The 18,371-nt window shown below is 44.0% G+C and overlaps 1 protein-coding gene across 2 annotated transcripts in view; it reads right to left on the bottom strand.

Annotated features, from left to right (window-relative positions):
• LOC138481164 (rho GTPase-activating protein 6-like) overlaps positions 1-18,371 on the bottom strand; it is a 2,140,333-nt gene that overhangs the window by 1,174,863 nt on the left and 947,099 nt on the right. Inside the window, exons 1-2 of one of the 2 annotated variants that reach the window (XM_069613117.1) lie at positions 9,117-9,449; positions 8,976-9,014 (exon numbers count right to left, since the gene is read on the bottom strand). The exons of the other annotated variant lie outside the window; for it this stretch is intronic. Coding sequence (XP_069469218.1) covers positions 8,976-9,014; positions 9,117-9,182 — 105 coding nt within the window. The 5' untranslated portion in view covers positions 9,183-9,449. Of the gene's footprint in view, positions 1-8,975; positions 9,015-9,116; positions 9,450-18,371 lie in introns of those variants that run through there. 2 annotated transcript variants of the gene reach the window in all.

Here is an 18,371-nt window from a genome sequence, read left to right as displayed (position 1 = left end):
CAAATTGGCCTCCAGAAGCAATTAGAAATGTTGCAGCTGTATGCTGTTAATAATGAGTAATGAAATGAGTAAGCGTCACAAAATCTACAGTGATGACCCTGTGTGCTCCTAAAAGAATGCCGAGATCAGTATATAAATGGAATTTGGATAGTAGAACCATGAACACAGTAGACTCTAAATTATCTGGGCTCTGCCCTAAGTAGCAGTGTAAAAGATGGCCCCCATATTGCTATTCTCATGAGAACGGCTGGCACGCTTGCAGCCCAAGGAGTGATTATCAATAAGCGGTTTGGACGTTTTTCAATAGAACCGGTCCTGCCGTTTTATAAACTGAAGATTGTCCCATCACTGACTTACGGGACAGAAGTTCATCTTTGCCTACTGGAAGGGATATGGAATTCATTGGTGGGGATTATTTGGAATAAGATATTACCTAAATCTGTCCCAATTCAATTGATCCGGTATGAGCTAGACCTCCTCTTTCTATAGGTGATGGGTCAGTGCAAATTGGTGGCCTTTTTTCAAAAATGTGTGACCGTTGATGGGAACTCTGTGTTGGCTGCATTTTGGGAGGCATGGAGTCACAGCAAGACAAATCTCTTTGCCAGTGGGACAGTTGTGTTGAGATTTTCTCCAGAGAGCGGACTCCCCTATAGATCACTTTTTGGAGAATCAAATGGTGGTCAAAGAGACAATTTGCGGCACGGACTGGATCCAAACGCAGGAAGTTTGTAAAAGGTATACATTGTTTTACCATTTTATTACCATTTTACACATGAGATGAAAGCTCTAAACGACTTGCTAGATATTTAAAAGCTTTTCTGAATAGAAATTTTAGAGATCAGTTTTTACGAATAAGATTTAATTTATATTCTACTAGGGAGGTTCTGGGGGTGAGATTACACGCAGTGTGAAAGACCTGACCTGTAGGTTATGATATCATAAGTTATTTATAACGCACTTAATACCCAGAGGTTTCTAAGAGCGGACCCGGGGACCCAACCTGTTGTGCTCCGTGTCATCTTGCTTCCAAGGCGAGCATGTTGCCCCTGAGCTATCCTCCTGTTCTGTAGCCTTTCTAAAGAGATTGAGTCACCAAAGCATTTGCTGCTGTTTAGCAAGGGATTGAACAACATGAATATGCCACTGGCAGAATAGATCATTTTGTTTGCTTTTTCATTCCTTCGAGGCCTCACATAGAGTGCCATAATGCAGATACTCAGACCATTGTTGAATGGTGTACCAGCAGGTACTTATTCATTGTTTGAATCAAAATGTGTTGGTTGCTTGAGACAGAAAAATTAAAACTAAGACACAAATCTTATATGTAAAGAAAAGGCAATTTACTAAAAAAACGGTCTAAACCTTTTTCATACCAGCTTTGTGTATTTAAACTGAAATTGTGCTCACAACCATAGGTGGAAATGGAAACCCCAGGTGTAAAAGACAGAATGGTAATGAAGCTACCATTTGCCCATGTGACTTGCAAGTCAATAAAACTACAATGTTCTCTGTAGTTTAAATTTGATTTGTTCCAATGGTCCCTGTGGAATATAACACGGTCTGCTTACTCACGGACATCCTATGTACATAAATCATACATTCATATGAAAAAGGGACATGTATGCCCAACACGGTTACTCATTTGTTATGTCCATGAGTCCTGAAGTGCAGTTCTAAATAGGACACCTATTTTATTAGTGCGTTCACTGTTTTCTTTGTTTTAATACTCAAAAACAATTACTGAAGGGTCACTTAAGGGGTCACGAGGTACCTACTGCACTTCATTTCTATGAGGCTGAAACTGGTCCTGTATTGATTGTCGTCCAGAAACAAAACGGGTTCATTTTTCACAATCAGTGGACCCTGTAACTCGTTATGAACTCCAGTGATCGGAAACTCAGTCCTGCTGGTCTTCCGCTGCAATCAATGTCATGGCATCCACCTGCATGCAAGTCTTAAACCTTCCTGTGGCCTACAGAAAGAAACAACTAGCGGGAATGAAATTCACTGGACTGAGCTTACAGTAGAAGTACATATATCATGGGAGTTATTTTATTTTCAATACATCTATAGCATTTCTTATATCTTCTCTCTTTAAACCCTAATACATTTCATTTGTCTGCATTCATTTTGCGATATTTGCATGCCATTTATGATGTCATATATGTTTGTCACATAACATTTTTATCACGGTACAAACACCTTTAACATTAACATTAGCATGTCCATTGGATGTTTTGTTTTTGTGTTTTTTGGGGGATTGTTCATTACAAATATATATTTTGTTATACATGGGACAGCCCTGAGGAAGAGCATTAATGCTCGAAACATGGTTGGCGTGTCCATTTCTGATATTTTCTTGTTATTTGTGACTGTTTGTATAGGCATAGACAGCGATTTAAAGGTTGCCTGTGGACTTTTGCCTAATAATTCTCTGCTGTAATGGTATATAAATTCACATTGACAATTTGCGTGTCTGCATGCACTGATAGATTTATGATGAAACCACAATTATTTTGTGAATCAAAATAATTATGTGACATAAGATTATAGTTTGTTATTCTACATTTTTTGCAACCGCAGGTTAGGCGCACTTAGAAACCTTAGTCTCTCTTTTTTGTAGTACCTCCTGTTGCCTCATCAATGTAGTTTTCAAGTTTCCTAACCGATGGGCGCGAAAGCCATCTATGTTTAAAATGGATATCTAAGTGAGGAAGTTAGAGTAGTAAGTGGATGCATTGTGATATTGAATAAGTTCAGGAATAATGATGACCCTTGAAGAACATGACAACGCACTAGTTCTCAATCAAGGTAAATTTGCAGTGGGGAACAAAGATTGATTTAGGTGCTGTCACCTGTCATTTTCTAAGGCCAATTACCTATAATAATTATAATTGTGCTTTTATAATATGCTTAATACCAGCGAGTGGTTTCTAAGCGTGGGATTGGGATTCAAACCTTTGTTGCACTGCATTGTCTTGTTTCCAAGACAAACGTGTTGCCCCCGAGTTATCCTTCCTCACCGATATGACCAACCTATGACTCATTAAGTCTTGACTAGCAAACCTTTATTGCTTGGCTGTCAGAAAGAGGACTTGGAGGGCAAGAACCAGCAATACTCGTAGAAGACTCACGAGGACAGCACTCAACACTACTGGGGGTTCCAGTGAGCCAGATAATTGCTGTGTACTCACCCTCCCATTTACCATCAGCAATAAACTGGAGCTAATCCCCAGCAAAAGATGGAGAGACCATTGCCTGCCTGAAGCACCTGGATCTAGAGAGGGATTTTAAAGGAGTACTTGGCACTTTAACTACAACACAATATTGGTCAGATGGACTAGTCCAAATGTCAAAGACTAACAAAAATACTGAAAACAGGGAGAGTACATTCCTTCACTGTTGGGGAATGCTTGGTGCGGTTTCCTAGGTGACTGAATTCGGTCTTTTGTCAGATTCCGCATCCTTTGTCCTCAGTCACTTCAACTATTCGTCTAGCCTCCTCCCCTGCTTGCCCACTACTCCTTCGCTCCCCTTAGCAACATTATGAAGTTTGCTATTAACACCATCTACAACATCCCCTCAATCTCTTCCACATCCTCTCGTCACCCCTATGCCAGGGTGCCTGTGTTTTACCTGGACAATTATTCACTGCAGATATTTATACCAAGAAAATGTGGGGGGACCCCCCATACCTCCCACTACACCCCAAACCACCACCGCCCACTCTACCCAATCTCCCCCCTGCAATTTGCAGTAAAAATGTTGCCAAGAAATATGCGGTTAAAACAAAACTCTGGTGAGTCTTGCACAGTACTAAGGCTGTATGCCCTTATCAGATGGCTGTCCATTAGCAATCAATTCTTTTTATTCAAATGTGTCCCTCTAATCTCCAAACCCCTCGATGGGTGCCCAGCCCCGCCCCAATCTGCCCTAATTACTTTCTTGCTACCCTTCTTCACACGCTAGGCACTCCTGAGCCTTACTTGCCCTCTCTGCCCCCATTCCCCAGCGCTACCTCACAATCCTGCTACTTTTCACCCTTGAAAGCTTACTCATGCGAAAACTCTTACCTGTGGAATCAAAAGCATTGGCAGAGTCCGAAGATGAATATTTAGTCGGTCAAAAAACAACTCTGAAAGGTTCACCCCTACTGGCGCACCACCCCTTTACCCTTTATCCAACTGCTGCCACTCATTCAAACTGTAAACAAACGTGGTCATTGTATCTTCCACTTTCTGCTACACCTCCTAGCACATGGAAATGCTTAGTGACCTCCTCTCAGGCAATCAGAATGTTTAGAGTGCAGTCAATAACTACTGGAAATTGACTGCATTCTGAACATTCCGACTTGCAAAAGCAGGCAGGGAAAGAATATTGCAATTTCCAGGAACGATGTCTTTGAGCAAGACACTTCCTCTCTAACAGAGCTTTTTTGTCACTGCATCATCCTGTTTGGCAGCAGCGAGAAAGCTGAAACACGGGGAAAGCTTTCACTTTCTTATAGAGAAACTTTACTTTTACGCGACCCCTAATGCATGCTCATGGGAAACCTGCTTCCGTCTAACCAAGTTTGCAAGTGAAAAGCTTAACGTATGAAGACAAGCTTGTTATTCAAGCACTACAAAATGAAACCACATTTAATTTATTAACTTAGTGTGTCAGTGTACTTTCTCATTAATAAACTCACGTGTTTTACTTCAGCACCAAAGCTCCAAAACATGTGCTGCTGCTCTCAATGTGTGCTAATAGGCTTATAGACCGTGGGAGGGGTCATTAACACCTGGGATAATGACCCTTCCCCAATGTATGTCCCTCTGCAACGCTAATGACCCCTCCCTTGGTCTGCAAGGCTATGATAACAGTGTTAACCTATCTGGTGCCGCCCTGTACTGCCCCAGGTAAATGTACCAAATGCGTTGCCTCTCATCATGGCCACTCATGCCCCTGCCACTGTGAACTACTCCATTGTGGGAGTGCTCTGTTATCTTTAAGGTTCCTCTTGCATTTCTGGGAGAATCAAGACTTGCTTTCTCCCGAATGAATACAGCAATACATGACTGAAGGAGAGGAAAGACAGTCACATAAGAACGCCTTGGTACTCCATCTTTCACCACTTAAAGCGCTGAACTCATTTCAAAGGTTCCAGGGGGACCTCATTTTTTTTGCACCGTCTCAGCCAATAGGGACAGGTTTTTCAGTTTTAGGGTGAAAATCTCACCCCCTGTTGCCTCTCTGCTAATGGAGATCAGCCTAGAATGGCCTTAATGTGGATAAAGGGCTGCCTGCAGGCACCCTCCAGATCAGTCCCTTCCTTTCACGGTAAGTCCCACCAGTTAAATGCCTATGACCAGTCTCCCAGCTGCGCAAAGTCATTAGAGTAATGGTTTCAGTCTCCCCTTACGAAATTCAGGACCCGTGCTCTCTCTCGGGCCGATGCTTCACTTTGGAGCTGGCACATATTTTGCAGCAAAGGTGTTATAAGCAGCATGTTAGTGGATGCTGCAGACACAAGAGTGCTTGGGTAATTTATCATTGGAGGGGACCATTATTGTCTCTAAAAAAGTACATATAATGCATGTCAGTGATTGGGTGATTGAAAATGGGATGAGCACATGACCACCTGTCAGCCCACACACACAGTGCCAGTTACACACCAAATGTGTGCCTCCCTCCAAGAGAATTAAAATCAGTCTTTCAACTGGAGGAATCGTGGATTTTCCTTAACTAAATGCCTAATACGAAGCTCTGTTAGATAGGTAAGTGACTGCACCATATACTTGCAATTGTTGTCTGACATTGCAGCAGGTACAGTGCTAAAACAAAGGGGTGCCTAGGCTTACATTTGTATTTTGTACCCATAGTCTTCTATCCAGAATGTGAGAAACAAAGTTACAAGCATGTGCTTTTGTTTAACTTGTTTCTATAAAGATTTATATATTGTCAGGTGTATTTATTATGTGCACTTTTTTTATTTAAATGTAAAAAAAAAATTGGAGTTCTTTAAAAACTTTCATGTAAAAAGAAAAAATGTAACAAGAGCGCATAATTGCAGGGTCCGATCAAATCTGAGCTTTGCCGCGTAGCCAAAATGTGTGATCCTGGGCAAACAATTTAATTGGACTATGGTTTATATACACAGACTCAAGACCCACAACTTGTGGTGAGGTCCACCCTTAAGACTCCCATGGACACCTCACAATAGATCCAAATGTAACGCCACTCAGCCTTACCTAGAGTCATGACACAATGCAGCTGAACACTCACCACAAATAAGCAACCAACACAGTCAAGCGCAACCCACATTGCAACCGTTATACCACGAGAGACCAATCAGAAAAGTGTGTGTTGTCTCAAAATCCTATAATATTTGGGGCAATGTCACTGTGTTTTAAGAGGTACCGTTGGCCACCTATTCGACACTTTTTGCTGCAAACATTCCTTGCGAGAGGACAGGCAGAGGCCCGCACGCAAGTAGGTTTGACCCGGCTCCTCAAAGTCTCTGAAGATCGCCCTACCCCGTCACTTAAAGCGTTAGCTTCTCTAAAAGTTTGGTTTTCGTTCACTTGCAACTTTTATAAGTAAGTAAGTTTGCATCCATAGTGAATAGAATATTAAATGCTGATAGAAAAGTATAACATGATCCGTATGGAAAACTAATATGTTTTATACAGCATTTTTGTGACGGGGGATTGCCCTATGATGATGCCACCTGTAGCACCCCAGGGACAGAGAGCTTCCTGTAGAGGCTTCTGCCCCCACTTTGTGCCACAACAAGTAGTACCCAGGATAGGGTGTCCTGGATAGGGTGACCAGACGTCCCGGTTTTGCTGGGTCTGTCCCGGAAACAGGCTCTCTGTCATCCCCCCACCCCACCCCGTCCTGAGAGCTTTTTTTTAAATTTTAAAAACCATGTCCCGGTTTTGGGCAAGGGAGGGTGCCAGTGGCAGAAATGCAACAATTTAACCTGACATTTTAAATTATTCAATAATATACAGCTTAATCCTCCACCTTCCAATTAGGAGGGGGCGGGGCGGCGGTGATGAGGGGGTAGGGGTTGAATGGGCTTGGGGTTCTAGTCCTACTTTTATGTTTTTGCCTGTCCCGGTATTTTATTTTCAAAATCTCGTCATCCTAGCCCAGAAGTAGTGCCACGCCTGACCCTTACAAGGACGGGTGCGGCTGTTGGTAGCGGCTCTTTGGTGTCTGTGCTTTGTTACATTTTTTTAAATGAGTCTAATCACTGGTGAATTGCAACTACGGGACTTTGCCTTTTCGTGAACATAAGCAATGTTGTACTTTTACTATATATTGTAAAATCAAAGCTTTTATCAAACTTATTTTTGTTGGTTCACGTTTTCAGGGGCAGGGCAGACGCAACAGCCACAGATCTCAAAACAAGTCGATAGCACATATGTAATAGGGCGTTAAACCCAAGTTCCTAGGGCTGGAACAGGGTTAACAGCCCAGCAGCCCAAGTTATCGGCCCAAGTGAAGCGAGGTCGGATAACGAGGGCTCCGGCCCGTTAACCCCCGTTCCATCCCTTGGGACGGGGGATTAAGGGTATTAACAGGGCGGGTTGCCAAAGCGGTAACCCTGGGTGCTAAAAAAAAAAAAGGATTTCCTTCATACAATGGGACGCGCATGGTGCCCCGTTGTACGAAGAAAAATCCTTTACAAAGATGGCCGGCACGGAAAGCGAAGGCGGGGCTCCCTTTCCATGGCCGTTGTTGTAAGGCGCCGCTGCAAGTACCGCCGCAGCCAAAATAAGGTAGGTTGGGGGCAATATATGAATTATTTTTTAAAGCGGGGCGGAGGGTGGGGGGGAAGTTGCGGCGGGGGGTGCTGGCCGTTAGGCGGCATGGAATGCGGGTTTTCACTGCGGTTCAAGCCTGCGTTCCTAGCCACCTGATTGGCTGGCATACCCCCGCCAAGGTGCTAATATTTGTTCCAGCCTTACCTCAAAGACTTTCTGTAGCTGAGGGCCTAGAACATGCAACATCATTCTTCCACAATGAGGACTTTCCTGAGAAGGGGGTGAAAGCCAAGAGCTGGCATTAGAGGCTTTGGGTAGGGCCGAAGTGTGCAAGGCCCACCCAAAATCTGTAAATGCCCACTCAGCAGTGCTGTGTGGGCATTTATAGATGTTAATGTTATCTCGGTGCCCAACTACATTAGCTTTAGGCCCACTTGTTAGACAATCCTGGCAACACCTTCCGCAATTATAATCTAAGAGATTACAGTCGTTATGAAAGAAAAAAAAAACACAGCAGGTTTTGTCAATGACCCTGAGGGGAACCAAAAGTTATGTTTTTTTTGTCCCATGCCAAAAGCTGGCAACCGTATCCCAGCAGTGTGCGAGGTTTCTTCAGAATGCTGCCCTCTGGCGCCACTTCCGTATGAACGCACGCGGCACCTGATACTCTCCCATATGTACATATCAGCACTGTAAGTGCTGCACCCATGTGGCCGCCCGGCTTGCAAGGTAGAGTCCGCCCCGCGGCCGCGTACCAAAGGTCAATTCGCAGCAGAGAACAATGCCTCAAAGTTTGCAAACAAACACTGCGGAGTGACACTGACGAGCGGTCACTGATATTGTTGGTAGCTGCTGCCTGGCTTACAGGGGCCAAGCCTCCATCTCCACAGGACAACTTGCGTTCATATGTAAAGCAGCACATTCATTGATATACGAATCTGATATGAAGCACGCCTGTCCCCCACAGTGCACATAACACACAGAGAAGTAACCAATCTCCTTTAAACTAGCAAACCGAAAAACTCACAGGTATCATTATTTCTTTTTTGACGTGTTTTTTTTTTTAAATCACTGCTATGGAAATATGTGGGCACGTAAGATTGTGCGCTGGAAGCTTTTAGGGGCGCCCCTTGGACACTAGGCGGCTGCTGTTAACATCATTTTCACAAGTGGTAACAGTGCACGTAGGGCTCCTAGGCTAGCCCCGACACTTACCCACGTGGCTGGCTGCAGCTTGGCGGACTTCTTCGCGTGCTAAAACGACAGGAGAGATGCAGGGGTGAGACACGCGCAGCTGGCACTCGGTTACCCACACAACAAGAGCACACGTTTCTGAAGAGACATGGGGGTGCCTACCAGCAGGGCGCTGTGCTGCTTCCATGCCTTCCACATGCACGCAGGCAGGGAGATTGACAGATCCATCGTCGTCCCCGGGCTCCGAGCCGCATGTGTGACAGGAGGACTCGCGGCCAGGCAGGTGGCATTCAGCGCTCCCCGGCAGGGCTGCTCGCGCGGGAATGCGGCGTTCCCCTCACTCACTTACTCACTCACTCACTCACTGACACGCCGCCGCCGCCGCGCAGCCTTAGTCACGGCAGACCTGGGCGAGGGGGAGTGGCAGCCTTTGTCCCTGCCAGCGACCTCACACACTCAGGTGCTTGTTCTAGCCCGGCTTCCGACAGGCCCGCTCCTGCCACTCCACCCACCTTAGCTCAACAACAGGTAGCGCCAGCGCAGCGCACGACCCTTTCACGGATTCATTGCTGATAGTGGCGTAGTATGCGTGGGCGGGCGTGCAACCGCCCATGCCTACCTACCCACAGGGCTGCTTCTAAGGCGAGGGGAGGTTTCACGGGGTGGATGTCTGTTTATTCTCTGAAAGAACTGCAGCAACCTAGCGCCAACCTCAGAATACTGTCACACCACCGCTTTATTATTGCAATGTTCGGAAAACCCACGTCTGTATATTCAGTGCTGGAAATTGACCAAATGTATTGGGGCGAACTCTCTCTGCTCCCCCCGTTTGCACAGGGGTGGTCGGGGGAGGAAGATTGTCAGTGGTGTGTGCGGGGCGGGGCAGCGCTAAGTGTGGAATTATGTGGGTGTCCTGAATATCTGATTCTGGCTGCTTTGCATTCAAAGAAAGTGCATTTTGGGAATGTAAGCATGACCACCAATTTATCCAACATATCTGGGATAGTAATTCAAACATGCTTTCCTAATGAGCATGCAGTGCACACTGGTTCTGGTGCTCCTTTCATCTGACTGAATACTCACCATGACAGCAACATGTGTGCAAAGCACCACACGTATATAGAGCTTTGGACAATTTCAATGTTTGAATTGGGGCTGTCCTAATGAGCAAAGGGCGACTTGAAGATGCTGTGCTTGCTGCACGCATGGACGCTTCAAAAGCACAGGGTTCAGGAGACTCGCGGCACTCAGGTCGACTTCAGTGGGGTTTAGACCTCAGGCGGCCATGCAACTGCACTCCAGCCAAACAATTTTTGGGGAGCACAGCTCCATCTTGTTCCGGCCCAATTCCTACCCTGTGTATAGTTGTCCAGCACTGCACATGCCTTCCCTAATGAATCAAGTTATAGTACCAAGGTAGATCAGTGGCTTGAGTGCCTGCTGTGGGGGGAAATGCACCTCTCCTGTTTGAATGCAGTCCAGCCAGCTTCATGGTCTACAATCCAAAGGGTCAATAGAAGAGGTCTTGCAAAATTAGGCCACTGTGTAGCCCCCCTCACCTGACTTAAGTGCTAAGAGGCAAAACGATAATAATAATAATACTAGTTGGTCTTATAAAGCACTTCATGCCATGTTCTATCGGCTTCTAAGTGCTGTCATAGCAGGTGTTAGTATTACCCAATTTAATGGTACTCACATTATCAACCTCAGATGGAAAGAGGCCTGAGATTGGCTTTCTGCCTTATTCAAAATTGTGAAGTGCAGGCTTGCCCAGTGTGTGAGGTGAACATTTGGATTGTGAGCTAGCCACCTAGACCCAGTATTGGGGTGTGCTATACCAATTAAGCAATACGCATCCGTTCTGGGGGCTCAACTGGGCGGTAATGGCCTGGGACCCAACATATAGGCACAAGAAAAACTCAGGCCTTAATTGTGGGCCCAGGCACTGTTATCAACCTGTTGAGCCCAAAGAATAAGTGAATACTGCTATTAGCATCCCAAAGCCAACAAATCGGGTACGAAGAGCAATGTATTTGTGAGAACCAATGAGTCATGGTGAGTAAGTGGCTCATTAATTCTCACAAGCAATTTCCCACATAACATGGCCGTCATGGAAAGCAGGGCTTCGTGCAGAGCCCCTCTTCCATTTCTATGGTGGCCATGGGCAAGCTTGCAGTGAGGAGAGTCATGGAGGTGCATGGACTGTAAGCGCTCAGGTAAGTGGGATCCGGGGAGAGTTCTGAAGAATTGGCAGGGACGAGGGAAGCAGTGGGTGGTAGGAGAGAGGATGGCCAGAGAGGTTGTCAAGCACTCGGGTTGTTCCAAACCAGTGCTTGGATTGTGGGATTCAGCCTGGGTTTGGAGCAACCTTATTGGCTGATGCACCCGCAGAGGGTGCTAATAGACAACACTATGATATTATTACATCTCTGACAATTGTTTTAAGGCGAGTGTTTTTGGATACTGATGAAAGAGTATTCCAGAAGCATGCCAGGGTAAGCCAAGTAGCGTATTACTGAAAAGACATGAAGACAAGATGACCACTTCAAAAGTAGTCTGTAGGCCTGTAGCCAGTGAACAACCTCTCTGCTTTGTTGGAAGTATATGTCTTTAATTCGTTCTTGCCAAGAGGGCAAGGATGGATCTAATGGTCCTTGACAAGCAATCCCACCCCACAATTCTGGGGACAAGAAACAGGCTGCTATATTGATTTCTGATATTTGTTTTAATATTTAAAATCAATGCAGAGGAGGCCCACAGTTTTATGCAGGGGAAGTCACCACAATGTTACTCGATCACACACAGTTTGGGCCCAAAAACGAAAATGCCCTCCCTGGATGGATCTCAATATTATACAACAACAGGCAGCTTATATACAAAACCAAAATGTACCTGCCTGTTTAATTCTCAATATTATACACATGCATCAATCTACATAGTCCAATATATACATAGCCTGAGTTCTGCATAACACCAGCACCTTCTAATTATATCTCTGCTGCTCACCAGCCATTTGTTTTAAAGGACCCTTAGTTTCAATGTAATATTCCTAAACTACACATATTTTTTACATTTGCACATAATATATAGGACTCTTCCCCGATATTACCATCCAGTGCCATTATCAGGGAACGTTTGATTGTCCCGGTCTTTCACATAGATTTATGGTGCTGAGCTCTGGTTGTGTGTGTGTCATTTAAAGCAAGCTCCTAGTGAATTACACAAAAACAACTGCAATTGTCTCAGGTTAGGGGAGCAGTGTCACCAATTTAGAACACTCAATTCTGGCTCACCCACCCCTACCTAGAAAAAGGGTTCTCAGATTATATTGAATAGATATAAGCACTCCCCCGCTTTCACTTTATGAATGAGTTACACTGTGCAGTTTCTCTAAAAGGGGTTGCCTGGCATTTACATTCACTTTTAATTTTATGGAAATAGAAATGACTCCTCCAAGCTACCTTCCATCCATAAACATCTTTTAAAATATCTGCTGCCTCCACATTCTGCAAATTATCAATACCTTTCACTCAGGCTATGAAACTTCAGAATTGATTCATAGTCTGAATTGTCAACTATTCCCGTGGAAACATGAAAGTTCAATTTAATTGGACTTAATTAAATAAAGCAAAACTACTTGGATTGCACAGAAATGCTATCAGGGAGGTCATTTGGGGGTCGCCAGAGGTCGCAACAGCGACCCCTGGCTGTGTCACTGGCGACCTCTGGCATCGGTTTGTGACCCCAGTACTAAAAAGAGTAATGTGTGAAAATAACTATATTCTTTTTTTTTTTAAAAGCATGCTCCATTATGCCTGCCGGGGCGGGGGTCCCACTATGTCTGCAGTGCTCTCTCGTCTCGAGCGACGAGGTCATGCCCGACACCAGCCTGGGAGAGGTGTAGGCTGCAGTGACAGAACGGACTTGCGCTTATGTGGGAGAGGGAGGCAGCAGGGAAGCAGTTACCTCTCTCTGCCAGTGTGAGCTGGAAAAGGCACTGCAGCTCCCCAAAACCAGGAGACCCCTCCCTACCGCCCAGAAGCGCGGCCTGGTGGAAGTTTACTCTATATCTGTCTAACCTTTACAGGGACGGTGTAGAAGGGGAATCCGCAGCCAGAGAAATAAATCCCTGTTTGCAGTAGGTTTGCAGGATAATACTGGCCTTATGGATAGCTCTGGTGCTGGGATTTGCACCCTCCATATTGGTACAGACGATGAATTCACTCTGCTTTCTTTTCGGGGGGTTTGGTTTCATACTGTGGGTGTCTTGCATGGAGGCCGGACTGCTGCACCTGGTCGACTATTCCGTGGAAATGAGGGATTAGAAGAGAACTGCACTGGGGGTTTCTTTGTAAACCCAACTTTTCCCTGTGCCTTTTTTGAATGGACATTTTGCCTGTTTGCTTTCATGCATGCCATGGTGGTGGGTGGGCGATGCACTCGCCCTTCCCTGAAGCATGCTGCTGGTTCACACTACACTCCATGGTAACCCCAAGCAGCAACTACATGTCCCGTTTCCCTCTGGCTCTTGCTCTTAGAAGCGATTAACATGTTACACAGGCGATAATGAGTCTAGGATCAGCCGTAGTTGATAAAGGAACTGATTTTGCCAGGTGACGGGCTGATGCAAAAAACTTCAAACACTCCTCTGAAAACCCAAAATACCTATCATGTAAGACCCCCTCAAACTTTAAAACTGGTGAATTGAGCCCGTTTGTTGAACATGCAATCATTGTCAAACAACTGCATTTAAATTAAGTATACTGGAGGGGCGGGTTATTTATTTAAGCAATGCTTTAACACAGTTCACCAGGTACTCATACCTTTCACTATTCACTGTGTCCGCACATGTTTGAATGGGAGAAGTTCTGTGGCAAATAATATTGCTGCCACTTGCGCCTAGAAGAAATCTGCAAACCTATGCCGCTATGAAGCACCGTGTAATTAAACCCTTTCATTGCCAAGGACGAGTATACTCGCCTTTTTTACATAGACTTCAATAATAGCCTGGCACTTAAGTTAAACAGGAGGCTGGCAGTTCCAGGTCTAGGTGTTTACAGTCCCCTGTCAAACATCACTCGACTGTATGCTGTCAGATCAGACACAGACGTGCACAGTACGTGAAAGTGCAATCAAACTACAGATGCTGGCTGCTTTATTTGTTGTCTTGTGCTATTTATAACCATTATATCTTAATAAGCAAGGAAACAATCACAAGAGAGCAAACGAAAATAGGAAAACAAAACGTATAAACATCAAAGTTCCCACAGAATCAGATGTCGAGCGAAGCTTCCTACCTGCAAAGAGTGTGCTCCACGCAGCACTCATCTAACTTCAGTGGGGCCATCATTGTATTCGCAATGCCCAGTTGCTCTTCAGTTCTATAGCGCAACACTTTAACAAAACGTGTTAATACCAGACTCATCCATAATCAAGGAAGGTTGCAAGGCAGTCAGCACTGTCGGGATTCAAACGTACCACCTGCATTTTGGACTCCTGTTTTAGTAACATGTGTTCCACTTCCCGAGCTCCACTCTGTGTCGGGGCAAATTACATTTTTATCTGAAATCAATTCGTGTTTAGAAAAACACCAGATCACAGCAATTTCGTTTGTCATTTAGTGAGCTAACTGACACGTGCTCTAGATTTTACTTTTGTTGTGCTGGCGCGATAACTGTACCTGTTTTTCCCCTGTGCTGGACTGAATCCAACACACTATAATGTGAAGTCTCAGGATTCAGCATATCTTGGGGTAGAACACACAGCACTGATATTCAGAGTGCAATGCTCTAGCTACCGTGCTAGACAGGTTTACCCAAATAGCAAACAAATATCATAGAGCACGCCATCCACTGCATATGTGAATGGAAAACAGGAAGGACATCACTGAAAACCAACCATGTGTTAAACACACACGTACCACATGTGTTTTTCATTTTAGATTGTTAGTCTGAAACAGACATGTTTTGTGGTTATGGCGGTGTACGTGGGATGGAAAAATACTTACTATGAGTGTGGTGGCAACAGAAAAACAAGGGCTATTTTACTTAATCTATTTTTTAAATACTACCTAATTATAAACTGGGGTTGCATGGTATATTTACAGCACTGGGAACATTGGAAGTACTGAATTGGTAAATAACTTTTTATTTACCCCATGCCACCTGTCACAGAAGCAGGATCAATGAACAACTCAGTACACAAAAAATGAGGTACAAACAGGACCCAGACTCTGGTTGGACTGGGTAAATGAATGAGGAGTTTTCAAAGAAATGAAAAGGGGATAGGTCCAGCATGCTGAAGAACCATAGTCCTTCAGTATGTCCCTGACTTTCCCCTTGGGCTCAATGGTGATCCCTGCTTGTATGAAATGTATATCATATTACAGTGATATCGTAACCATATTTTTCGTAGTGTACTGAGGAACAATGCTATGTGATGCCACTTCCTGTTTTGTCAAGTGATGAATGGTCGTGAGCTATCACTTCCTGTGATGTCAATTTCAGGGGTCAAAATGGTGATGTCATCAGAGGTCAAGGGTCATGTGATTTCACTTCCGCTAACCCTGGCATTTTGGTGAAATTACGTCCCTGAGTGCTATCAGTTTTACACTGCACACTCAATACAAAAATGCATCCGGTCGTATTGAAAAGAAATCTCACTTTTCACTTAGTTACAGAGAAGACCACAGTGCATTTTAACTTACAATGCTCCTGTGTCTATTAGGAGCTAGCATCCCCCTTCCTCCCAGACCACCCACTCTGGGGGCTTAGCATGGAGAGGACTGAAGGGCAATTCAGAGTGACATTGGTGATTTACATATACTAACTTTAAATGGTGCTTCCAATTTTGGAAATAAACTTGGACCCTCTCAGATTGGATCCCTCATCCAGCAAGTCCCCTAAACTGATCTTCACAGGTTCCTATATGGACTGCACTCGTCTTGCTAGAATAGGAACTATCTTTTTCTGAATCCCCTACAGAACCCTGGCTCTCCAGCTGGTGTCTCATCAATCCATCCAGAATAATACAATATCTGCAGCACATTTTATAATCAAACTATTTTAAACCCTGTTTATGATTTTGATGCACTATAATAATAATAATAGAATAATGGTGTCAAATCTAAGAGGAGATTATCATGATCATAGAGCACTTGGTGTTTGTATGGATGCTTATTTATGTTCATTTTTGTTTCTCAAATGTACAATCAATGGAAGAATGTAGGCGCTTATTTAACTTGACAAGAGAAATGCACATCTGACATGTGCTCCATTTCCACTTTGATGTGATTCTTATCACCTCTACTTCACAGAGTCTTTTCAACACCCCAAGGTGAGTGTGCTAGGTCCCACCAGCAGGGGCTGTGGTAGGAATAGCGGTAGAGAAACGCATATATACCTGTCACCATGCATCAAGAGAGAGAGTAGGCAATAAGCCCCTGCAGTGGGGCTAGCTGCCCTCACTCAGCCACACAGGACTGATTTACTAATGTCATGTTATTTATTGAGGGTATACTGTTCAACCTTCTACCAACCCCTTCCTTATCGAAGCATACACCATATACAGTTAGACAATATACAGTACTTTATATAGATGTCGCACACTTAATACAAATGCCCATGAATTGATTGTAAATAAAGAACACTCAGTGAATGCTCTCACACTCTCTTGCAAAGTGTATTTATTTTTATTAAGAGAAATAAGTCATCAAGAATCATTGCCACTATTATTGTAACTACACAATACACCTAAAATGAAAAAGGCTATAAATGAAAATACTGCTACCATTTTCTAGCCTCTAGGACTATTCCGGATGAGTCAACCATCTCAAAAAACATAACAGCTTATTAATATCAACTGTATGTTCATCAATTCTCACTAAACAGCCTTATGAAATGTATTGCGTTAGCAATTCCTCTCCTCTTTTCCATTGTGATATAAAAAAATTGGTAAAACTGACTCTGATATTTCTTACAGTCCTCTCTGAAGAGGGAGAAGAGAGCTGAAAGCTCAATGTCTGGTGCATTGGTCTGAAAGAAAGCTTGTTGTCTGTACAAAGCAAAATTCATGAAAACATAAATAGAACATCAATCCAATGCAAAAAAAAAACCCATCAAAACCATCATGGTCCATTAATGGTTGTAGCAAAAGCCTTAACAGCTTTAGTGTCCATTGGAATTGATAATGATGTAAACATAAGCCAAATCTGAATAAGTTAGTTTCATGGGTATTGAGCCGACTGCTATAGGTGGTAGTGCTTCCCTATGCAGCAAAATCAAAAAGAGTAGGTCTCCCAAAAAGCAAAAAGAAAAGGCTTTCGGAGGGCCTGGGGCCCAAAAATGCAATTGCAATGCTTCAGAATCCAAGCAGAAAACAGGAGCAGCACCAACTCCTCCTTTCCCCACAGGCCAAAATGCATTGAGTATTTCCAGCCTGCTTCAAGTCCTCCAGCCCTGCATCTCCAGCCTGAGAGTGTTTCTCTGGAATCTCTGAACAGCTCTGACCACCCCTCCCAGAATCTAGCTTTTTATAACTTCTAGCTCATTAATTTACCAGAATCCTTGGGAATATGATAAAGGTGTTTGCTACATGCATCAAGGGTATATGACCTTGGATGCGCGGCGGCATATTACCTCCAGGCTCCTGAGTCAATAATTTTTCTCGCATCTGGCCTAACCTGGAAACCACTTCAATCTTCCCTTGTAGTACATTGTAGTCTTTTAGGGCTGTAGTTATCACTTACTAGAACGTTGGGTACTATTTACATAAACAAAACAGCCATTAGAACTATACATAATTGTTGATATGCGCTCAATGCATGAGTATATTCAAAATGCCATTTGCTACTGACATGCGGTCTTGCAAATTGCCTACACAACTTAATCTCTTGGATGCATTACCACCTGTTTGACTGGAATACACAACACCTTGAGGGGGCTCAGTGATCCAGCATAGTTAATCCTGCCTTCATTAGTGGTTCCTACAAGCTCAGACATGTTCTTCATTTGATAGGTGAATACCATCTAATGCTCCAGCCCCAGGATGTAAGTAAACAGATCTTTATAAGGGGTTCATGTCTTAATGATGTGACATATATCTTTGTTCTCTTGCATTAGATGGACAGGTGGACAGGTCTATTGCCAGGCAGAGTTCACAGTGTCATTCTTAATAGGTGAATTTGCCTTTGCAGCTCACAATTAAAACAGGGCTGGTCCTTTATGAGAAATATACCATAGAGGTCTGAACTTCAGGATGTCCAGCTTATTTATCAGTATGTCCTCTTAACCACCGCTGAGAGTGGAAGTAGCTTGCTCAGAGGGGAGCATCCAGTCACTTAAAACCCACACAAAAGAGATAGAAGTTAATACACAGCTTTTTCAAAGCACACAAGATATGGATTTTCAAATTGTGTGC

This window comes from Ambystoma mexicanum, chromosome 5p, assembly GCF_040938575.1.
Source record: "Ambystoma mexicanum isolate Mex_15411 chromosome 5p, UKY_AmexF1_1, whole genome shotgun sequence".
Classification (NCBI taxonomy): Eukaryota; Metazoa; Chordata; class Amphibia; order Caudata; family Ambystomatidae; genus Ambystoma; species Ambystoma mexicanum.
This window is presented reverse-complemented; position numbering and strand designations above follow the sequence as displayed.